The sequence below is a fragment of the Lolium rigidum genome, chromosome 1 (genome assembly GCF_022539505.1).
Source record: "Lolium rigidum isolate FL_2022 chromosome 1, APGP_CSIRO_Lrig_0.1, whole genome shotgun sequence".
Classification (NCBI taxonomy): Eukaryota; Viridiplantae; Streptophyta; class Magnoliopsida; order Poales; family Poaceae; genus Lolium; species Lolium rigidum.
The window spans coordinates 27,726,918-27,752,527 of NC_061508.1; the positions used below are offsets into that span (position 1 = coordinate 27,726,918).

The 25,610-nt window shown below is 40.7% G+C and overlaps 1 protein-coding gene across 1 annotated transcript in view; it reads left to right on the forward strand.

The window, feature by feature from the left end:
• LOC124670152 (achilleol B synthase-like) overlaps window positions 1–17,483 on the forward strand; it is a 46,334-nt gene extending 28,851 nt beyond the window's left edge. The window contains exons 6-18 of the mRNA XM_047206658.1: window positions 1,334–1,500; window positions 1,728–1,916; window positions 2,005–2,118; window positions 2,912–3,034; window positions 3,113–3,232; window positions 3,380–3,478; window positions 3,870–3,926; window positions 14,847–14,893; window positions 14,984–15,127; window positions 15,214–15,391; window positions 16,213–16,291; window positions 16,378–16,439; window positions 17,367–17,483. Coding sequence (XP_047062614.1) covers window positions 1,334–1,500; window positions 1,728–1,916; window positions 2,005–2,118; window positions 2,912–3,034; window positions 3,113–3,232; window positions 3,380–3,478; window positions 3,870–3,926; window positions 14,847–14,893; window positions 14,984–15,127; window positions 15,214–15,391; window positions 16,213–16,291; window positions 16,378–16,439; window positions 17,367–17,483 — 1,496 coding nt within the window. The remainder of the gene's footprint in view (window positions 1–1,333; window positions 1,501–1,727; window positions 1,917–2,004; window positions 2,119–2,911; window positions 3,035–3,112; window positions 3,233–3,379; window positions 3,479–3,869; window positions 3,927–14,846; window positions 14,894–14,983; window positions 15,128–15,213; window positions 15,392–16,212; window positions 16,292–16,377; window positions 16,440–17,366) is intronic.
• Window positions 17,484–25,610: the final 8,127 nt, after the last annotated feature.

Here is a 25,610-nt window from a genome sequence, read left to right on the forward strand (position 1 = left end):
TTGGAAGCTTCTTCTTAATTATTTTCAGCAACTTTTCAAATCCTGAGTCAGTGACACCGTTCTCTGCCTTCCATTGCAACAATTCCAGTGTGCTACCTAGCCTTTTATGGCCATCTTCGCAAGTTGGGTATAACAATTTGTTGTGATCCTCTAACATCTGGTCGAAGTCCAACCTTTCCTTTTCAGTTTCACATTCTCTCCTTGCATCAGCAATGGCCTGACCAAGATCATCAGCATGCTCATCTGGTTCCTCTTGATCTTCTGCTGCATTGTCTTCATTGCCTCCTGATAGAAAACAACCCCCCTCTGCAGTATCACCGTATTCAGGGAACATGGGATAGCTGTCATCATCCTCTTCTTCTTCATTGTCTTCCATCATAACCCCTCTTTCTCTGTGCTTGGTCCAACAATTGTACTGGGGCATGAAACTGGACCACAGTAGGTGATTGTGAATGGTAGTCGAGGAAGATTAATTTGCGACATTCTTACAGTCAACACATGGACAATACATAAAGCCATCATGTTTGTTTGCCTCAGCCACGGCGATAAGATTACTCAGGCCCAAAGTAAACTCGTAAAAGCGTTGGTCAATGTACATCCATTGCCGATTCATCTGCATGATATACTTAAGCTTATCAAAAACCATTACATAACATCATGATTAGTGAAACGATGTATATATATACACATGTATTTTATCAATGACAGATGGAAAGATAAAGTTGTTAACCTCGATGGAGAACAAAAAAGACAGTTAAGTGTGGCTTGTTTTGTGTGAACTCAAGTGGCAAAACCTCTTAGGCATTTCATCGAACACCTCTTGTGCATATGAAGAGGGCAAAGCAACATACACCCCTCTTGTGCTAGGAACTGAAAAATGGCTAAGTGTGTCTCATACTTGGGCAGGGGCAAGGTATATGTACGCAGATGTGCACTTGGTCCCGGTTGGTAAGGCAAACCGGGACCAAAGGGTAGGCCTTTGGTCCCGGTTGGTAAGGTAAACCGGGACCAAAGGGTTTCGAGGGCACGGCAGGCCGTGCCCTGCTGTAGCCCCTTTAGTCTCGGTTTGTAATAAAAACCGGGACCAAAGACCCTAAATGGACCGGGACCAGAGGGTGGGGTCGCTCCGCGTCGAACGAACCGGGACCAATGCCCCCCACTGATCCCAGCTCGTTTTAAAATCGGGACTATTGCTCTCAGGGGTGCTGGACAAAAGGTCTATTCTCTACTATCACCAATATTTGAGTGCGAAAAATTATTTTTATCTGAAGTTCTGCTAAACTGAAACTTTAACCTTCGTTTGCGTTCCTCTTAAGTAATATTTCATATGCAGGACGGTTTTGGTGTTTTACACGGTTGGTGTACATGTCAATGGCATATCTTTATGGCAAGAGATTTGTTGGGCCCATTACTCCAATTATACTAGCACTACGAGAGGACCTCTATGATACACCATATGAACAAATTAATTGGGACAAGGCGCGTGATTCTTGTGCAAAGGTTTGTTAGTCACTACCAATTTATTCAAGTATTCATTCATGCAATATGTATCATCATTATCTAAGACATGGATGGTCTCAAGCTATGACATGTGAGTACAAATTATTAAGTACATGCACGCCACTTATCTTTTTAATGCCGTAAAAATGGATCTAATTTTTTTTCTAAATAACAAACATAAAAATATGGATTACCAAATGTGATTTGTATTTGTTCTTTTGTTGCAGGAAGATCTTCATTACCCCCGTTCACGAGTGCAAAATATTCTATCTGGTTGCCTTAACAAGTTTGTGGAGCCAATACTCAACTACTGGCCGGCCAACAAGCTCAGAAGCAGAGCTTTGAGTAACCTCATGGAGCACATCCACTATGAAGACGAAACAACCAATTATATTGGAAAATGTCCTATCAACAAGGTAAAAGCATGTGAAATTAGACATTTTGTAGTAGGTACAGAAACTAATTGATCGTAACAAATTATGTGTGACTTATTTTGGTTCTTAGGCATTGAACATGATTTGTTGTTGGGTAGAAAACCCAAATTCTGACGCCTTCAGGCAACACCTTCCAAGGTTTTATGATTACTTGTGGCTTTCAGAAGATGGCATGAAGGCAAAGGTACTTGTTTACAATATCATGTGAAATTATAGGAATTATTTTCTTGTGTGATAAGTTGTTGAGCCATTAAAAGATTCCATGAAAAAAATTGACAACCCTTAAAACTTATGAAAAAAATATTTTGTAACCTAACTCTGAAGCAATCGACAGATAATTCAAAACAGCTGCTATACTACTATTACATTGGAGCAGAATTGTAATGAACTATGGAAATCTCATTTTACTAGCTAGGAAGTTGGAGTCCGAACTAAACTGGAAATTAAGTCCGTTCGGTAAAATCATATGAAACTGATGTTGTACGTGAAACAAAGAAATACTTCTCCTAGGAGGCACCAGTTATTGATGGAGGCGTGGATATTGATATATATTCTCTTCATGCTAATATGAAGCTGTATTGAACATAAATCATCCATCTAAATAAAATGTGGTATGCGAACTAACATGTGGTTGGATGGTTAAGACAGTAATGGCACCTTCACCCAGAGTTCAAACCATAGGTTTGACACTTTAGTGTGTCATAAATATAGAATATTATTTCAGTGGGAGGCGATTTTACCATCAATAGCGAGGTGTCTCTGGCGACTTCATGAATTACAAGACGCTCTGGATCATTTTTTGGACGCAGGCTCTCGAAGGTGCTCATAGGGGTAGGGTGTGCGTGCGTGCGTTGATATGGGTGATTGTACATACTTATCTACGAGTGTCTATAATTGTACCATGTTTTGAGAAAATAAAAGTGGTATATCATCGCAAAAAGAGAAAAATCCAAATGATTTATTGTATTTAACTACAGGTATATGATGGCTGTCATAACTGGGAAATAGCCTTCATAGTTCAAGCTTATTTCTCAACAAATCTTATTGGCGAGTTTGGCCCAACTCTACAAAAGGCTCATGAGTTTATGAAAAAGTCACAGGTTTCTTATTCTCCATAATGTATTTATTTTAATTGCATTTTCGGAGAAAATCTAACATTTTTATTTTTATACTTGAAGGTTCTTAAAAATCAGCCTAATTATGAAAGTTATTATCGCCATAGATCAAAAGGTGCATGGGCACTTTCTACTGTAGACAATGGTTGGTCTGTGTCTGATTGTACTGCAGAAGTTGTTAAAGTTAGTATAAATAAAATATATCTTTTATTCTTTGTATACATCGATATTGTTTTGCATTATGTAAAGAATTGGTCTCCTAAGCTCATATACTAGTTTATATGGATTGTTGACTCCAAATAAAAAAATTCATTTAATATTTTCCGTTAGGTATTGCTATGGTTATCCAAGATTTCTCCTAACCTTGTTGGTGATCCAATAACACAAGAAAGGTTGTATGATGCCATTGATTGCCTCCTTTCTTTTATGGTAAGACCATTTAAACTAAATATTTTAGTATTACCTTACATTGATAATCATTCTTGCTACTCCTGGAATTTTTCCAAGTTGTGTGTAGTGTAAGATCAGAATGGCCTACAAATCGCCAGCTAACTAGCTAGTTCTGTCTAAAGAAATGAAAAAATAGCAATGTTTATGTATTCCATATAATTTCATGTATAACTCGGAAAGGGGGAAGAACTTGTGGCTGAAAATAATACTTTGAAGCTAATTTGCATAGAAAAGTTCAAAATGTGTTTGAAAAGAATCGACAATTTAAAATTCTTGCACGCACCTTGTGAGATCAGATAGTACTGAACATTGAGTTCCTCCCTTGGTGTAAAACATCAGACTAATAGATGACTTTTTTTTTGTATCATAGAATAAAGATGGTACCTTCTCTACATACGAATGTAAAAGAACAACTTCGTGGTTAGAGGTGAGTAACACTCTGTTGTACTTTTGTCTACTAAACAAAGATGGTCGATAAATTTCTTACTATAGAACATCCATTAATATGGTTGGAAATAAAATATGCTTTTTTGTAAAATCACCATGTGAAATTTGATAAAATTTTCTAACCTTGGACCACAAGTAATTTATAATGAAAAAAGGGTCTTAAATTTTGGGGGTATATACTCCCACAGGTCATATAGCACATTGATGAACAAACTATAGCTGTTTATTTATTTTATTGTGCTCCACTAGTAATTACTAAATCCGTAAGTGAATTATGTGAAATTTTCATTTCACTGCATATATTTATTTAAAAAAATTATACTACTTCTATGTACACAAAAGAAGTATATTGAAAAAACTAAGTGCCACATCGACATATTTTAAAAATAATTTTATTGAGGTATCTTAGAATAGTTAATGAGGTATGTTGTGAATGATAAAGAAGTATGGTGCATTCATCCAAGAGGTATACCAACTATGGGACTATGTGTTGGGGCAAGGAGAGGAGATACATGATCCCACATCCCACTGTCATGTGTGTAAATATAAAATTTCAAGGATAGCTTCAACCAACATATATGCAACAGAAAAAATAATCGTAAGCACACACACGTGATACAAGGATTTACGTGGAAAACATCCTCAATGTGAGCAGGGAATAACCACGAGTGTGGACTAGTCGGTCCACGCAATTGTCAATATGAGCAACCTGGATATGAAGTCTTTTCTAGAACATCTAGATATTGAAATATGCACCAGCTCGGCCCACCAACAACAACAACACCAACAACGAAAAGATGTAAAAACATAGATATCACAATTTATGTCCCTATATGTAATCACCAAACTGCTCTTAAACCGCAGATCCAATCAACAACAAATTTGGTAGACAAGCAGACATATGAGTTAAAAATATACTGGCCGAAAATCATCTCAATCCCTCACTGTTTGCTTGCCCAAACCGTCGGTCTCCCAAAACTTCTCTATGCTAAAACCGCAACAGTCCAAACTAATAAAAATGCTATCAAATCTGATTCTCCACTAAGCCACATCTCAAACCAACTAACCAGATCGAAGTAATCAACGTAAGAAACAAGCTCACGAAGTTTGGAGCAAACCCAATCACGTTTGATTCTCCAAACACCAGCTTGAAGACAGACAGGCTAGATCTCCGAAATCTGGACAACAATCACATGTCCTTCTTCCTCTATTCTCACTTGGTTGCGGTGTTCTAGTGTGTTTTCTCACAGTCTCATGGCAGTAGCCAAGTTATGGCTTGCTTCACTAGCTCTGTCACAAGAACAACCACATGGATGGCTAGAGTTTGGTTGTGTTCAATGTCACACACTTTGGCAACCTACTTTTCCATGGCATTGCTCCCCCTGAATGGTTAACATAATAACCTAAAATAGACCTTACTGCCATCAACATCTGCAGCCTAGTCGAAATCTGAATAAGAAAACATCTCTGGATCCTTACCTCAAAATCCACTTAACGACTTCCCAATAAGGTCTTTTTGAATTAGACATAAATCTTCTCACAGTACTAACATGTTTAGCAATGTCATGTCACGTTTACACCATTACATACATAAAATGCCCAACCGCTGAAGAATAAGGAATATTATGTATTTCCTTTTCAATCATCTCAATGGAGGGGCATAGCTTTTTGCTCAACTTGAAATGAGCTTCTAGTGGACAACCTACTTCCCTTGCCCTGTCCATCTTGAACTTGCGAAGTATGTTCTCATTATACTTCTCCTGAGATAAGAACAACTTGTTGGATTTTTCGTATTTCTCAAATCTCATGCGGAGAATACACTTTGTTGGATCCAAATCTTTCATGGCAAAACTTTTGCTCAACTCCGTGTTTATTCTAGCAATTCGAGAGACATTCTTGCCAACAATCAAGATATCATCGACATAGAGAAATTACATTATAAAATCATCACCTTAGAACCTCTAAATAGACACACAATGGTCTGAGCTACACCTCTTGTAGGCTTGACTCCCTTGACAAATGCAAAATTCATGTACCATTGTCTTGGTGCTTGTTTTAGGACATAGAGACTTTTCTTCAATTTTCGCAAATAGTCTTGTTTGCCTTCAACATTAAACCCCTCAGGCCGCTCCATGTAGATATGTTCCTCCAACTCTCTATGTAGGAAAATTGTCTTCACATCCATTTGCTCAACTGGAAAGATGAGACTTGCTTACATTTCAAGGATCATTCTGATGGATGTCATGATTTTCACCATCGGAGAAAATATTTCATCAAATTGAATACCCTCTTTCTCTGGCACTATGTGCATCATCTTGCACATATTTTGCATCATCCTCTCTAGCCTCTTGTTGAGCTCAATACGCAGAACCTAGGTCAGAATCATTTGTGTCTTGATTCTATTTTTGAGCAGGAACACCCACCGGAATTCACTCTGTAGCTTTGTCGTTTGTTTTCACAATATCCTCAATGGCTTGGTCGCCAACAAACACAACATATCGTCTTCTCGCAACTTGTAGCCGAACTGACCACCTCGATAGCCAAGATATATGCATTGTCGGGTATTTGAATCAAGCTTTGACCTTTCATCTTGAGGGATATGAATAAAGGCCTTTCACCCGAAAACCATCATTTGATCTCCCTGCAATGGATAACTTGGTGAGAGATTGATAAGATAAACTGTAGTCAACAAAGCCTCACCCCAATAATATTTAGGCAGTTTTGCACTTGACATCAAACATCTAACTCTCTAAACAATTTTAATGTTCATTCCCTTAGCAAGACCATTCAGTTGTGGTGAATTTGAAGGAGTAAACCGGTGCTTAATTCCCTACTACTCCTTGCAACAGGAATAAAATGGTTCAATATACCCCCAATTATCAAAGCGAAGGCGCCTGATACTCTTCTCAGTTCCTCTCTCAACTAATACTTGGAATTTCTTGAGTACACTTAGTACTTGATCTTTAGTATTCAATACATATACACAAACATTCGTGCAAAATTCAACAATAAATTTTACGAACTACCTTGCTCCACCAATTGACCTCATTAACATTTTGCGAACATCGGAATGTTCCAAGTCACACCTCAGGCTTCTTGTTAGGAGACCGACTCTTGAATGCAACTTGTTTTGATTCTCTACTAGACAATCTAAACATTTCTTCATGTGAACACCTTTCACACATCTCAGATTTTTTCTTACAAGCATTATCATCCCCTTCTCACTCATGTGACCAAGTCTCCAATGCCACAAAGAACAAGCATCCTCTTTTCTGCAATGCACTGACACAAGAAACAAAAAACTTAGCATAAACATGATACAAACTAAAACCATGTTACCTTTAGCAACAATCATATTTTATGTAGTGAGTTTGTACTATGCATTTCAAAATCTCCTGAAGTACCCATGTCCATCAAGAAATCCCACCGAGTTCATGTTGAGCCATAGGGCCTAGAGATTCCTCATAGACTTGAGGACTAGTGTCATGCCATTTTCAGTCTCCAAGAGTACATCTCCTCTTCCAAAATTTTTTGCTTATCATTGTACCATCTTCACAACACCAGAACCACCTGGTGTATAATTTGTGAAGAACTTTCTATGAGATGTAGAATGCATGTTAGCATTGTTGTCTGGTATCCTAGTCATCTCTTCACCATCTACAAGGTGGATGGTATCATCAGAAAGTATAGTGATCCTCTCCTCAGTAGTGGAACGAGTGCTTCCATCATGTTCTTCATGCACGAGGACCATAATCTCCCCAATTGCAGCAATCCTTCCTTCACTATCACTGTCATTATATGTTTGTCCCTGAAGTTGCTTCAGCTTTCCATTCTTTTAATCCTTCTTCCATTGATCACATACCACTTGATGTGGCCCTTCTCATGGCAGTGATGGCACACAAATTCCTAATGTTTGCCTTTAGATTTTATTTTACGTCCTCCTTCTCCCTTATTTGGAAAGCTACTCTTGCTTCTCCCCCATGACCGAGTCACCAACACCTCTGAGTTTGAGAAAGAACTTTCCTTGTTAGCATTCTTTTGGACTCTTCATTTAGTACATTAGTCTTCACAAGGTTCCAAGTGACAACGCCATTAGGTGTTGAATTTCATAAAATGATCTTAATGGTCCCCCAAGTGTTCGGTAATGAGCCAAGTAGCATAAGGTTGTCACTTCATCTTCAAATGTGATTCCCATTATTGAAGATAGTTGATTTATAATACCCATAAATTCATTCACATGACCTGCAACTGGAGTGCCCTCCTTGTACTTCAAACACATCAATTTCTTGATCAAGAACATCTTGTTTGTACCTTCTTTGCGAGCATACAACTCCTCCAATTTCTACCAAGGTGTGTGCATTTGTCTCATCAATGACATGTCTCAAAATAATGTCATCGACCCACTATCAAATGAATACACATGCTTGTTGATGAAGTGCATCCTTCTGATCTAGCTTCATGTCATCAGGCATCTCAGTGGAGAACATTTGCATCATGTATTCCTTTGCATAAAATGAATCCTTCATTTTTCTCTCCCGAGCTTTATAATTTGTACCATTAGATGATATCATTCTGTTGGTATTCACGTCCATCTTTTACACAAGCAAATGCACTGAGCTCAAAACAAATGTTTCTATGAAACTTGGGTAGAAACTGAACCTCAACTCTAATATCACTTTGTTGGTGAAACGAGGGGAGATACACGGCCTCATAGCCCACTAGCCTTTGTGAAATATATACACTCCAGAATAGCTTTGACCAATATATATGCAATAGAAAAAAATAAACACAAGCACACACACAAGTGACACAGAGATTTACGTGAAAACCCTGCTCAACGTGAGCATGGAAAATCAGGGGTGTGGACCAACATGTCCATGCAAGTTTCATTATTAGCAACATGGGTACAACCTTTTCTCTATAAAATCTAGAGATTACAACTCACTTCAGCCTGTTGCCCACTGGGAATAACAATCGCAACCAGAAGAGGTAAAATAGAGAGATCACAGTTTATGTCCCCTTCGATAAACAACAAATTGCTCTTAAACGTTAGATCCAATCAGCACCAAATTTTGTAGTCACATAGACATATGAGTACCCAACGTACTGATCCCAAATCAGCTCAATCGGATACCGTCCCCCCTCTCCCCACCAAACAGTTTTCTTCCAAAACTACTCTGTGCTAAAACTGTAACAATTCGAACTAACAAAACCGCTCTCAAATTAGACTCTCCACTCATCGAAATATCAAACCATATAACCAGACCGAAGTACTTAAAGTAAGGAACACAATCACCAATTTTAGATCTAATCCAAGTACGTTTGAGTCTCCAAACACCAACTGAAGATAGACCTGATAGATTTGAAATCTGGACAGAAATTACCTCTCATTCTTCCTCTTTTCTCACTTGGTTGTGGTGGTCTAGTGTGTTTTCTCAACCTCTCACAGAGTAACCGCGTTCTGGCTTTCCCTTGCCTCTCACACACACAGACACCAACGGTGGCTACAATTTTATCTTTTGTACCTGTCAGGGAGGTAGTTCAGTCATTGGATGCGAACGTTGATTAATAGTTGACATGTGTTATACTTTCTGGGCTGATGTTGGGCTGGTAACACACCTCTATGTAGAGGGATATGGCCCAACAAACTCCTCCTCCCGACATCATGGAAGATCTCACTGCCTCGATAGTCATGTCGTCGAGCCGATGGCATAACTACAGCTTTCATCTTGTCACGACCTTGGTAAACATATCAGCCCCATCGTCATATGTGTGTACCTTCTAAATTGGCATTTGCTTGGAATTCAGTAGATCTCGAAACGAGTAAAAACATACATCTATATGTATATTTTTCCTAAATGTTACATTGCATGGACATGGCCGGGTAGTAAAACTGAAGCATCTTTGTTCTGGATAGTGTGCTGTGCACCGGGGCTAGACTTAGGTATGTTCATGGGTGTTCGAGTTGTGGGGTGTGAATAACATGTATTATGTGCACCAAATGATAGGGCATGCTCTCCTTTATATCCCTGCAGAGCCTAAGGTGTGAGATTACATAAGTGTACAAATGGAGGTCAACATATATGTAGCTCTTTATTTTCAAACACTAGTGGACAGGGCTTTCAGGGGGTGTTTGGTGTGGCTTTTTTTGGCTTTTGGCTTTGGCAAAAGCCACCAAAAGCACCTAAATAGGTGCTTTTTTTGGCTTTTGGATTTTGGAAGCCAAAAGAATAGGATCTTTGTTTTTGGCTTCCAAAATCCAAAAGCCAAAAAAAGCACCTATTTAGGTGCTTTTGGTGGCTTTTGCCAAAGCCAAAAGCCAAAAAAAGCCACACCAAACACCCCCTCAGCCCCGCACCGTAAAGGCCTCTGGGTCCCAGTTTGCCAACCGGAACTATTCAGGCGACATTTAGTCCCGGCTCGTAAGCCCAACCGAGACCAATTATTATTTTCTGAAATTGTTTTTTTTTCTAGTTTCATTTTTATAATTTCTTTTTTATTTTAATTTTTTTCTAATTATTTGACTCGTTACTATCTCACTTGTAATATCTTTAACACTAATTACACTTAATTTTTAGTAAAACTGTAAACTTAGTCATCAGTTCTCGGTCGGTCACCCATCCTCACACTACTCCACCCTTAGCACGCTTAACTTCTTGGTTCTTTCCTGCCGCGAATGTGATTGTACCTTGTTGTAAATACTACCATAACAATCCTATTAACTCTTATACCATTGTGTCACATTTCTGTATTTTTTGAAACCAAAAAAAATTATGTAAGTAAACAATAATGAATAGATAATAATATTGAATTCCAATGAAAATAAAATCAGTAATAAATCTACTTTTATTATTATTATCAAATAATATATGCATTATTCATATAATATGGCTAGATAATTAATATCTTTGAATCTGTAAGCCGCAATTGGACAAATAATATATGCATTATTATTAGAAAAGTGTGAGGAATTTGAATATGAAATAATTTAGTTTTATTCATTTTTTTATTATTATTATCAAATAATATTGGCATTATTCATATAATATGGCCAAATAATTAATATCTTTGAATTTGTAAATTGCAATTGGGCAAATAATATATGCATTATTATTAGAAAAATGTGAGGAACTTGAATATTAAACAATTTTGTTGTCATTCATTTATTATTCTTATCAAATAATATATGCATTATTCATATAATATGGCCAAATAATTAATATCTTTGAATATGTAAACCGCAATTGGATAAATAATATATGTATTATTATTAGAAAAATGTGAGGAATATGAATATGAAAAAAATATTGTTATTCATTTTTTTATTATTATCAAATAATATATGCATTATTCACATAATATGGCCAAATAATTAATATCTTTGAATCTTTAAACCGCAATTCGACAAATAATATATGCATTATTATTAGAAAAATGTGAGAAATTTGAATATGAAACAATTTTGTTTTTATTCATTTATTATTATTATCAAATAATATATGCATTATTCATATGATATGACCAAATAATTAATATCTTTAAATCTGTAAACCGCAATTCGAAAAATAACTTGGACAAGTAACTTGGACAAATAAATGGAACCTGAAAAGCGTTAGCAGTAACCATATGGCATTCTATAAGAAACATATGTTTTCATGTTGTTAACAATAACTTGGATACGAATATCGGCATGTATATTCTTAAAAGGAACTTGGATACGAATATATGGCATTCTATAAGAAAACTGCAAATATAAAAACATGAAATATTTGAATAACAATAGAAAGATTTGATATATTTAGACGATCCATAGTTCATACAAATATAGAAGAAGACACACACCACACACCACAACATCATCATCTTTAAATATTGAGACGATCAAAATGGCTATTGTAGTCAACTAGTCTCCAATGACTCCTAGCCATCTCGAACCCTAGGCGAGCATCTAGAGCGGCATAGTGCACTTGCTCATAGCTCAATGGAAAGTTGTTCCATCCAAAAATAAGTTCATCTTCTTCCTTACTGTACTGCTTCATGTTCTTCTTGTCCCTCTTCTTATTCTCAAGATTTGTGCCAACAATAGCATTTGCCACATCATACAGACTTGGAGTGGGCTTATTGGTAGGGTTTGGGAGTATCTTCTGGAGATCCCACGCAGAAGTAATATGAGCATTTCCACGTCTTTGCCGATAGTCGTGCTGCCAAATTGGATGCTATTATCCTGCAAGAAATCCTTCAGCAGTTGTGGCACTTCATCCGCCAAACAAATCTGGAAAACCAAATTCTCGGACGCCACCGAGAATTGAAGGACGGCGGCGCGCTGATCAACCCCGCGATGGTTGGTGAACTTGCAGTCCAAGCCAACACACTTGATTGGTGCGTTGTCGAGATAGTCCCTCTTCATGGCGCAGATCCACTTCTCCACCCTTCTTGGACGGATAGCGACCGCGACCTTGAAAGACATCCCTTCGACCATGAGGTGGTATACCCGAGTTCGAGGAGCCGGGTCGCGCGCAAGGTGCTCCATTGAGTCCTAAACGTCGACGGAGAGGAGAGCTTTTTGCAATGGTGGAGGAGATGAGATGGAGAAGAATGTGTGCGGCAATGGTGGAGAAGATTTGAGCATATAAAGGAAAGGAAGATGAAGATGAACACGCCAGCCATCGGGTGATCAATTTCCGTGGCTGGCCGCCAGCGCCGACGGCTCAGATTCTGCGTGACGCTCGATTTCAACGTCGACCAGTAATGGTGACGCGACGATCGGCGTTCGCGCAGGGAACGAACCATTTGAATTTAAGTCCCGGCGCATGTCACCAGCCGTGATTAAAGGAGGTACCGCAGACGCAGCGGGCCGCAAAACCCTTTTGTCTCGGTTTTTGATACAAACCGGGACAAATGGGTCCTAACGAACCGGGACTTATGGGTGTCGTACGATTGGGCGGATTCAGGGCGACGTGGCCAGGCTTTTGGTCCCTGGCCCAGGACACGGCCAGGACCAAAGGGGGCTGAGGAAAGGCATACTTTCTACCAGTGACACATTTAAAATTTGATTTCAATTTATTTTAAAAATCTGGAAAACGATCGTAGAGGTAGTCAATGATATACACTATAAAATTTGTGAGATTTCGCTATTTTTGTGTAGCTTACATCACAAAGTACTTTGTATTGAGGTTTTACACATTTGCAGTGTACATCAATTAATGGCACCTTCTAAAATTTTGGTTCATATTTTTTCTAAACTTTGAAATACAAATTTTGAGTGTTTGAAAATACTTTTCAAGTTTCGGGGTGAGATTACTCTGTTCCTAGTTATGCATTTTATGCTATTCTCCACCGCGGAAACCACAAGTGTAGCTCGAGCTACAAGTAGCTTGTTTTTCTTTGTGAAAACAATATTTGAAAGTTAAAAAATCTAAAATTAAAGCCACATGCAGACAATCCTGTGATCTACAAACTTATAAATTTTGAACTCGAAATACCTTATATTCGGGGCTGTGAAAAATGACAATTTCTGACATCTACAATAGTGAACGATGTAAGATTGGTTAGATTTTTCATTTTTTGTGGAGCCCCAAATATGCAGTATCTCGAGTTCAAATTTTACAAACTGGTAGACCACATCATTCTATACATCTAAATTTTTTTCTCAACGTTTTTTTGAACTTTGAAATTCCATTTTTCGAATTTTGCAAAAAATAATTGCTATATGTAGCTTAGGCTATAAAAATCCACTCCCTTCTCCATCGTCTATATTATCCCACTGGAAAGGGGAGTGATGTTTTGGCACATGGGAGCGTATGCTCCCTTTATTTTAAAATACATGTTAGACACGTATTAAAATGTTAAAAAATTTGAAAAACAAATTTCACACGTACATCTTCATGTGCTAAGCGCTCACAAAATCGTTTCATGAAAAATCGACATGTCATGTGGCGTGTCTAAAAAAGACAAAATTTGGTGCTGAAACAAAGACTTGTCACAACAAATTTTCTCTTTTTCACTTAGACTACAAAAAATATCATTTTTTCGTGAAACTTGAAGAATACATATATACTATGGAGATGTACATGTAAATTTTTTATATCAAATTTTTTTAATACTTAAAAATATGTTTTTATGGTAGAGGGATCATACGCACGCCCGGGAGCCGAATTGAGTTTCTAACTGAAAAGCTTTAGTCATATCTATACTAAGCACAGTGGCATATTCTTTGGTATACAACCATACAATGCGGGAGATGATGTACAGTCATGGTCCCATGCATGTCCAGTCTTATTTATATCGTGCCTCCTTAGAGACATATCGTCTTGGGATGCAGCGGCCCCTTGCACTACCTTAACTGTTGGCTGGTAATGCTACACGTAGCGACATTTTGTTACAAAAATTTCTTACGGACTGATAATGCTATACAGTAAGCAGTCTAGAAATCAGATTGTGGCCCAGGTTTTCAGTGCGGATAAAAATCTCAACCAACCGAACCTCTACACGTCAGTCCGTAGGCTCTCCGTAACCTGCCCAGTTAATTCGTAAGTATAGCATTATTGCTCAGATTTCTTCTTTAGTTTTGGGAACACCACGCCATGTCACTTGGGTGACTTCATCGTGTCCCTTGAGTTAATATGTCTTGGAGCATCGCGTCATATGACCCCGCTGACTATAACCACCAGGTCACCGTCCGTCGTGATTACGGCCTACCCCCGTGGTGATTTCTTGGGGCAGTGCCAAAATCCCGTTAACTCCATTGTGCATTGATAATGAGAATTTTAAGAAGTATTTTATGAAGTGTTACCATAAGGCATGTCTTTCTTTCATATCCAAGCAAATTTTCTTTCAAATGTCAAATTTTACTATGTATCACCCCTCCACCTTAATATATCAGTCTTTATTGACAACATAGGTTCTTAACCCTTCAGAGAGCTTTCGGAAAATTGTCATCGATTATCCGTAAGAAATCTCAAAACCTTGTTAGTTAAGGTTTCTTCTATAGTAATATTAAATTAATTTAACTGAGCTATGGGAAATAAATATTTGTAGATCTGTTGAATGCACTGCATCAGCTCTTGATGCTTTAGTTATTTTTAAAGATATGCATCCACAACATCGTAGCGGCGAGATAGAAAAATGCATAAAAAATGCTTCTATGTTCATTGAGAAGAGTCAACGAAAGGATGGTGCATGGTAAGTACAATTCTGAGTTTATTTCATACAATTTACGTTTACATCTGATGTAAATTTGGAACAAACATTTATTATTAATCTCATAGGTATGGAACCTGGGGTATTTGTTTTACTTATGGAACCATGTTTGCGGTAAGAGGATTAGTTGCTGCTGGAAGAACTTATGATAATAGTTATTCCATCAGGAAAGCATGTAGCTTTCTGTTGTCGAAGCAACAAATAACATGTGGATGGGGAGAAAGCAATATATCTAGTGACATAGAGGTAACATTTTCAATTACTCTCCTTATAAACCAATGCATTTAATAGTTACAAGTTTAAACTACTCTGATTTATTGCAAAGGATCTTACATGGAATACTATGATAGCATTGTGATAAGGTCACTGGATGGACTACAAAAATATTAGTTGTATGCGGCCATGATATAATAAGGAAAGTTCAAAAAAATCTAAAATTATGAAGGAATAGGATCAAGTATTTGGATCGTAGGCACCTTGGCCTAATATTTAGGTCCTCACGCATTGCCTCCGAATACAAATAAATCATGGTCAGCAACCAGTGCATCCTTAAGCTTCTTAATCAAGATTAGAATGTACAATTGTAGTGCATGTGCTTTTGTTGTATTGAAATGGTGACATTGTTGCCTTACCAAAATATGCTACAGTACTATTTTTAAGGAAGTAGTCAAAATATATTGAGTCAAACATAGTATATGTGATCTTATATCGCCTAGTGGTCTAGTGAAGTTTCATGCTGTTTACAAATTTGAAGCACCATGAATTTTTTTCCTTCTATTGCTGTAATTATGATGACTACTGCCCACATAAAAAGAAATATGAAATTATTATTGCAAGTGGAAGTGTTAAAAATGGTAACTTTTGTCTAGGATAGATAAAACAAATCAAGGACCGCAGTTGTAGTATATTTCACATTTTCCATCTTCTGGTTCAAGCTATGCAACGCAAGAAAAATCATCGTATGCAGTCCCATATACAAGAGCATGCTCTAGAGTGTAAGTTTACGTTCATTTTATCAGTAAGCTCAAGAGTACACGTTCTTAATTATTTTCTTATATTATTTACAGGATTATGTTGACAGTGGTAATCCTATTGCAGTGAACACATCATTTGCAATGCTAGCTTTAATTTATGCTGGGCAGGTTTGTTAATAAATTTACATATTTCATTATTTTGAAAGAATTATATTATATGTCCAAGGAATTTCATATCTTTAAAATCCTAAGCAGCAGTATACAAAGCAGCAAAACTATTGGTCAACATGCAACTGGAAACTGGCGAATTCCCCCAACAGGTAATGAAGGTGTCAGTTTGTTAGATAAAACTTATTGTACTCTTAAGATTAATTTTTGGAAGATATATATTAAATATAAAACCAGAAAGGCTGTTGTCAACTTCAAGACTAAGTATAGCAGAGTTCTAAAAAATGTCTCTTAGAGCAATTCCAATAGTATAGTCAACTGTTGGCTAGATGTCATATCATTTGTAGTCATCATATAGCTAACATGTACAATAGTGGCTATAAGAATGTAGTACTTTAGGCTGGCCATAGTGCTAGTATCATAGGTAGTATCATGCATCCTAGGCCCACAAAAATGATGATGTGGCATCTAATTAATGAGGAGAGATAGGATTAGAGTAACATAGGTAGATACTGTATCATAGCGCATGTTACGAGAAAAGTAAATACCAAATAGATCGTGTTCATAGATTTACATTGGGATTCTACAAAATAATAAATTTACAAGTTTATGATACTACACTATAATACCACCTACTATAGAGATAGTATCATAGACAAGTATCATATGCATGATACTAGTATATGATACTATGCACTATGACCAGCCTTACTAATATATGGCCCACCTTTCACTCTCACAAGGTGCCTAGGAGCACGTGCAAGAGCTGGCTATTGCATAGTAGCCCACCTCCCTTCTCTCTCCTCTTCTCTCTCCTCCAACTCATCTAAAATATATTATTTAATGTCTTATAGTCAGCTGACTGGACTCTATTGTACTTGCTCTTATACGACTAACAAAGTATTAAATATATGTGCGCTAAATATTATGGTTTCAAAATAGTATAATAGTTCAAAACCCTTAATGGTCTACCGTGTTGTCTAAATGGATAAACTGTTACCTTACACCGTGACAATTGAAAATTAACGGTTCAACTCCAGATTTATTTTTGATCTCTTATTCTTCCATTTTGATAACAGGAACATGTTGGATGCTTTAATTCATCCTTGTACTTTAACTATGCCAACTACCGCAACTTATTTCCCATTATGGCTCTTGGGGAGCTCCGGAGCCGCCTTCTCCAGAACAAGAATTGATCGGATTGCACATGTATACTGTACACCAATATGGATATCCGCAGTGTTTGTAATCGACAACGTACTATTTGTATTGTGATTGGGTACTAGGGATAACTCTCACCATGTAAATATCTTTGAATAATCACGTGAACGACCTCTCAGGCCGCTCACCACTTATTTACTAGGGGCGCGTTTGGTAGGCTGCATGCCCCTCGCTCGCATCGGTCCAGCTTTTTTCGGTCCGTTTGGTTTCCTGGTCGACGCCGCGTTCTTGCAGCAACCGATTCTCAAAGCACCCTCGGGCCAGGCCCTGGAGGAACGCCCGGTTCGGCCGTTTCTAGGGAGCCACCCCCGTTTCCGCAGAAGTGGAAAACGCGGAGTCCTCGCAGAGCCACCGCGGGAGATGGCGAGAGCTCGCGCGGGACGGCGAAATCTCGGCGCCATGAATTCGGTCATCGCGCTTGAATTTTCGCCACCGTATATAGGGGCGGCTCTCTCACCGGCAAATCCAAATCCCCCATTTCTCCCCATTTCGAGCTCATCCAGCATCCCCGATCTAGCAACATGGCCGGGTCTACCTCACCCGCACGGTCGGCGAGGCTTGCGACGGCGATGGCGACGGTGGCTGTGGCAGCGGCTACTAGCCGCGGAGGATGGTCGTCTTCTTCGTGTGAGTCGATGACTTCAGTTGTGGTAAGCTTCTGCAAACCCTAGCCTTAGATCTGGATCTTATGGGTACACAACCGGGGTCTGAACGAATCCATTGTAGGACATTCCTTCGTCGCCGGTGGAGGTTGTGGAGGTTTTCCAGGTTCCATATGACTCTACGACGGGGACGGTGGTGCTGCCTGCATCTTCCACTGGGACGTTGGTGCTGCCTGCTTCTTCGCTAGGGTCCCCTGCTTCCCGTACCTCGGTGCTGCGTGTGGCTGCTTTGACTGTAAGGCCGATCTTACCTACCTCGCTGTTCTTTGATGTGGTACTGGTAGTTTATAGATCTGCTAGTGCTTAAGGATTTCCATGTGGTAGTCCATTGATCTGCTAGTATTTGTCATGTAGGCGATCATACCTTTGGGCTCCCTTGATCTGTCTGCGCCAAGTGTGAATACTCAGCCATCTCTGATAGCAAGAAAACCATCCATGGTTTGGAAACGTGAGCTATCAGAGTTTGTGCTGAACCGCAGCTCGTCCGTAGCGGCGTCTGCTTCAACATGGGATTCAAGGAGCAGCAGGTGAATAAGGAGGCCGTGGATGTTCTTGCATTCGCCGGCGTACATGTCACCACTCTTCAGTTGTACAACCACATCAGAAACTGGAAGACGAAGTGGAGCGTCAACATGAAGATGAAATCCGATCGCATTCTGGACTGGAGCGAAGATGGTTGCTGCTTCTACGGCGGTGATGAAGGGGCGGCAGACGAGTAAATCCTGGTATGAATCCCCATTGAGCTCATGCATAGATCTGAAAGTATATACATATCAATGTCGTCCGCACTAACATCTGTTCCTTGTCGATTGCAGCGGTACCCGAAGCACCATCAGTACGTCGGCACCCCGATCACCAACTACGCTCAGATGAAGACGATCTTCACTCCCCTGTTCGTCTGCAAGGCGCAGCTATTCCAGCCTAACTTGTTGGTCAGGGCTATCGACTTCATTGCAGACAATGAAACCGAGTATGTCGTCTATCGTAAGCTGCAACCACCGGAGAGGAGGAGCTATCTTAGGACTTGGCTCCGCAACCAGTTTCCTGCTTAGTGCTTCTGCTTCTTCTCATGATCCGCTGATTTTGGGAGGTGATCTTGTATCCCTACATTAGCTAGGACTTGCTACAACCTGATCCCCGGTTTGTAATGATGAACTTGTTCGAGGTGGTATATACTAACCCCTCGTGATGAACCTGTGATGCATCACGAAGTAGTTGCTTCGTTCGTGATGCATCGCCCACTAAGTAGTAGTTTCTGTGTATTACCAGCATCTTTTATGATGAACTGAATCTGATGTGTGCTATTATTCAGTACTGGGTAACCTCACCACTCTAAGTGAAGGGGTTACCACATCACTGAGCTATCTGCAACCAAACAGGCTGTGGGCTGCATGACCTGGGAGGAATGAGCTGGAAACGGACAACCAAACGATGAGGCCTGGGTTCCATCTCCGACGCGCAAAAGGCTGCACGGACTACCAAACGATCCGCCAAAAGTGGCCCATGGCCCGTTCTCGACGCGCAATGCCTCCCATCTCGCTGGCGCATTAATGCAGGAATTCGGCCTAGGCAACCAAGCGCGCCCTAGAGCCCACTCAGCAATTTGTGCAATCTGTGTTATGGAGCCACACACCTTAGATATTTGGATGACAATGTCATTAATTAATACATGTACCTACACAACTGCGGAAATAAAGATCCTCAACAATAAAACAAAGTGAAATGATTCATGGAAATATAAGTATCATAATGCTAGGTAGCATCAACTAATCAGAGAAGGTTAGAGGACGAGCTCAGGGCCCACTCTATATTTTTCGGGGTCATCACGCAAAGTCGACACAACGGGCATTTAAGGCTAATATATGTCTATGATAACTACATATAAAAACATATACAACGTCCCCTAGGATATAAGTGTCATATATTTGTCTAGATTTACATGTATCTAAATATATTCATGCGAATCTACAGAAAGTTGAGAAACGTTTTTTCGAACGAATGGAATATGGGCTTACTTTTACTTGAAAAAAGTTACGTGTTAAAATCTATGCACACATCTTTAGTCAAGAACTAAGATGTCTATAAATATTGCTAAACACTTAAACAAGTGGCGCACTCTAGTTCCTCGCGCGACTTCACACCCCCTTCCCTGCATGCCACGTGTCTACCGCAGAGAGGGTCGCTAGTACTCTTTCCCTTCTCTTTTCTACATTCGAATACAAAAATCAAAATATCTCTCGAACTAAGCGATCCAAATAAAATTCCATTTTTTACGGATGTGCTAGTCGTGTCAAGATCTAAACTAGGTCGTAGGTTCATAAGTTTCGACGATTTTTTTGCACTATCTTTCATGCCTAGGTTTCACTGCCTTGGATTGCTTTGCACGGAAAGGTGTCTTGGTAGCACACCTCCCGTGAACTGCATTTTTGTACCATGTTGCACTCGCATGTATCGTACTACCTTGGATGTCATTGTGCGGCACAGTGTCCTGCTAGTGCACCACCCATGCAACTCACATTCCACTTTCTTGAATCGCTTTGCGGTGCACGGTGTCTTACCACCCATGAACGCTTTTATGTACCATATTACACTACATTGAATCATTTTGCATGGCGCGGTGTCCTAGAAGTGCACTACTCGTGCACTGTGTTCTAGCAGTGCATTGCATGTGTACTGCCTTTTTTGTAGCGTGTTGCACTATTTTTGGTAACATTGCATCATAGTGTCCTGGCACAGTACAACATACTTAGTTTTTGCTGACGATTTTATTTTGTCAGGGAATGTTAAAAAACCGTCACGGACACGTGATATTGAAGGTTTTGAATTCTATGGGCAAGCTCGCGTCAGAGATGGCCAGGCTGACAGTTTGGGCATCCTGTCATGGATACGGCCAAGTCCAAGCCCGAAGCACACCCAGCCTGGTACGTCGTGACGGACTTAATCCTTGCAAGGGTGGTCCCCATGTAGTCGACCGACATGTCTGTCCTGTTAGAACAATGATTGTCCTGTCATTACAGTCGTGTAAAAGAATTTTGTCGTCTCGCATGTTGTCAGCGATGTCGTGGCTTGGCCCGCTGAAGAAATGAGGCACCTACCAAGGAAGACACGTGGCAATGTCCGAGATACCCGTGTCGCACATATGCTCTCATCAAAAGTAACACGATTGTGATAATTGTACCATTAGAGTCATGACACGTGTCCGGACATGGCGATATATACAAGACGACCACATCCACGAATCAAAAGGAAACATGTGTCCACTGAATAATTCGTTGGGCCGGCCTACTCAAAATTAAGCCCAGCTAGGATGGTAAACTAAGCAAGATTGGCCCGGTTGGGCATTTATGTCCCGTTTCTTGATGGGCCTTCGTGGACCATTTCTTGATGGGCCTTCGTGTCCTGTTGCTTGATGGCCTTTCTTGACCCGTCGTATGATGGGCATATGGGCCCTTTGCTGTGGCTCGTCCTCCTCCCGAGTTCTGCCCACTCCAGGACGCCTTGTTCGGACACTCCGACTTCATGTGTCTAACTTGCCCACAACCATAACATATGATCCTGGGTTTCTAACACTCTCTCATGATGTGTCCCCTCTGCCCACAGTTGTTGCAGATTATCTGCGATTTTCGGTTCGGATTCGGACCTCCACGGTTATTTTGGTTACCGATAGGTCTGAATCGTGGTTTGAAGATTCTATCCGGTGTTGGTTTAGTAATTGGGTACTTCCTTGGCTCGATACGAGCCCTCTTCCTCCTTTCTTCCTGGACCTGCTTGTAGTCATCCTCGAAAGTGATTGCCGAGTCAATCAGTTCCTGGAACTCTGCGGTCCATGCTAGCCTCAATTGCATCTTCATATAAGGATTCATGCCCTTCATGAACCTCTTCTTTCTTTTCTCATCTGAATTAACCTCCTCTGGTGCATACCTATCCAAACAGTTGAAATCACAAACATATTGCATTATTTTTCTTACTCTTCATTGTCTTCCTTTCACCTTTGCAGCGACGAGGGCATTATCGAGCCTCAGTCTAAAAAAGCCAAATCTGATGTTGCTTCGCCGGTCGTAGTGGCTTCCGAAGCTTCGGCTCCTAAGGCTGCCCCTATGGCTCAAGCATCGACTGCTTCTTCCCTTTCCAAAGGGAAAGACGTCACTCCAACTGCTGCCACCGCAACTCCTCCTTCTGTAAGTCTTTTTCTAACTGTGATGCCAATCTCTTGGAACGTGCTTTGCTTGACAATTCCTGGTAAAATATCCTTCTTTCTTAAGGACTTGCGAGGCGTTATTTCCTCTTTGGAGGCCTTCGCCTCCCAATTCACTTCTCTGGAAGCTGACAAGGCTCGGCTACAAGAGGAAGTCAAATCTTCCTCCTTGACAAGCCACGGTGGGCGCCAACTGTCGTTGCCTAATCGACGGTCCCTCGGAGGAGGGATCCTCACGAGGGGGAGAAGAAGTAGGGGCCATAGGGCGGAGTGCACATGGGACGGTGGTACGCGATTTACCCAGCTTCGGAACACCTGCACGATGACAGGGCCTACTGCTGCTTGTCTGGAATTATCTGGGCGCTTTCGCGATGTTACAATGAGTTGTGGTTGTCTCGCTTCTAGCTCGAGATCTCCCCTCAGGGCTCCCGGGATCCGGCTTATATAGGCGCACGGATCTAGGGTTTACATGGAGAGTCCTAGCCGGATTACAGGTTGCCTAACTACGGTACAATGTCTTGCCGTGTACGTCAAGGATCCGCCTTCCATCTACGTCGCATCGGATCCGGGTTCCTTATGGGCCTCCACGGATCCGGCTTCCTTCATGGGCCTCCACGGATCTGACTCCTGGCATAGACCTCTTCGGATTCGGGTACCTCTGTAGGTCGGTTCGGATCCGGCTACCTTCGTAGGGCGGTTCAGATCCGGCTCCTTGTTCCTGGGTTGGACATCTTCCATCTCGATCAACAACAACTGGGCTGCCCGGTGGGCCATATTCTATCACCACCATCTGTGAGCCACCCGGGCTTGCCGGAATCGGACCATGTCGATGGTATACCTATGAAGTATATCCACAACAGTAGCCCCCGGAGTTCTCCAAGATTCACCGTTCTTCCATCCAGCTCAGCTTGCGCATGTATCTTCACCCTTTGGTCGGAACGAATAATAGAGAATCTTGAAGGACTCCAAACTTCATATCTCCAACCAAGTATTGGTCGGAAACTTCATGATCCAATGGTCAGATTCTTCGGAGACACCATCCAACGTAATCTTCGGTATGGATCCGACTAGCCAAATGTAGGTTCGGATCTGACTAGCCAAAATATAGGGGTGGATCCGACTACCCAAAAATTTAGGTGTGGATCCGGCTACCAAAAATTGAGGTGCGGATCCGGCTACCAAAAATTAGGTGCGGATCCGGCTACCAAAAATTAAATGCAGATCCGCCTACCAAAAATTGAGGTGCGGATCCGGCTACCAAAAATTAGGTGCGGATTCGGCTACCAAAAATTAGGTGCGGATCCGACTAGTTTAGCCAGATTTTCGCCATCTTTGAAAATTTTCTTGACATATCCATATGCATGTAGCCCCCGAGCGTTGAGTCGGCTTTCTCCAAGGAGACTCGATGCTCAGAAACTTAGCCCCCAAGCATCAAGGTGGAAATTTTTCGGCTTGTTGTTCCAAAGAGAACTTCATCGATGTAGCCCCCGAGCGCCAAGGTGAATTTACTTGAAAATCCGGCTTGGAGCTCTTAGAGTAGCTTCATCTTTATATGTGACTTAGGAATAGCGTAAATCCCAAGCATCTAGGCGGAAATTTCCAAGACTCGATACCCAAAAGGAAACACACTTTTCACCTAAGATCAAATCGCAGCCCCCGAGGGTTGGTTCCGGCTAAACATAGCGGAATCAAGACTCAAGTTGCTTTTCCAGCTGTGCACGCCATGGATCCACCTAACCTTCTCTCATTGGATCCGGCTAGCTTCCACTGGGGTTTTGCGTGGTGCTAGATCTGCTTGAAAACACCTTAAATCGAGGACTGTTGTTCGTCCAAGTGTCATGTACCTGATACATAAACATAAAAACATATTTGTATTAAATTGTTTCTTTGATCATGTTCAACGAACAAATGTAAGGTGGAACCAAAATGGCCTTTGAACAAATGTTTTAAAGCTGAAACTATGCAGCAGTTGAACAACATAAAATTGTCAAGGCAAAACTCGACTATCTTGAACAGTTAATGTAATTTATATGTTTTAAGCAAGTGCTGGTTTATCCGTTCTTCTGGTTTATATGCTTGACTTTTCGCGAGAAGGTGAACTTTAAACACAGAACATCTGCTGAGGCGATAGCGCTTAATAGCGAAACAATCAAGAACCTCAGAAACAGAGGCCGGCTTTAAGTACCGAAATGTCACTACTAAGGAATCCACATATAAACAACAGAAAACGTGTAGGCCAGAAAACTCAAGCTAACGCCCGAAGGCGGAAATTTTGCAGCAGTACTCGGAGCCTTAAGCGGCAAAAACAAGTACAAAAATTTTCACGAGCGCGAGGCAAATCGTGGGAAAGATATGACCAACGATGAAAGCGGTAAAAGACTCAGGATATGAGTGAACCAATCTTAATCTCATGATCATAAAATATTAAAATATGAAATATAAATAGGGACTTAGCTGTTTGGAGCGGAGTCAGTGTCGTTCATGATAGAGGTGAATCTGGTTGCGATGAAGCCAAGGTGACAAACTAATGTGCAGGCTGTGGCGAAGTCGGAGTGGAGCTGACATCGGTGGTTGCAGAAGTGGAGACGGATTCATGAAGGCAATGCCATCTGCGGTGTCGGCCAGGATCATGCCAAGCAAACCGACAGACCTGATTGACTTAACACTGACAGGCACACACAACTACATAAGGGCTTTCCTTGATTCATTGGAATGTCATCTTCACGTGGAGTTGCACCAACTGATCTTTTCTGCGCTTGGCCTTTGTACGTGAGTGAACTTCACGTGCAGATTTTTCCAACTTGAATGCCAGCACCAAATCATCTGCATGTTGGCTCGCGACGGCAAATCTTTCACGTGTCCGTCTTTGACTGCTTCAAGTGATGCGTGTGCGGCCCAGTCTTGCCGGATCGAAGTCGGATCTGCCACTTTGCAAGGTTTTCTTCGGTGTTCCATTGAACCGGAGAGATTGATTGTCGCAGTGGTCCTCGGTGCGGATCCACCTACCAAAATTTAGGTGTGGATCCGACTTCCAAAAATTTAGGTGCGGATCCACCTACCAAAATTTTGGTATGGATCCGGCTACAAAAATATAGGTGCGGATCCAACTACCAAAAATAGGTATGGATCCGGCTACCAAAAAATATAGGTGCAGATCCGACTACCAAAAATAGGTATGGATCCGGCTACCAAAATATAGGTGCGGATCCGACTACCAAAAATAGGTATGGATCCGGCTACCAAAA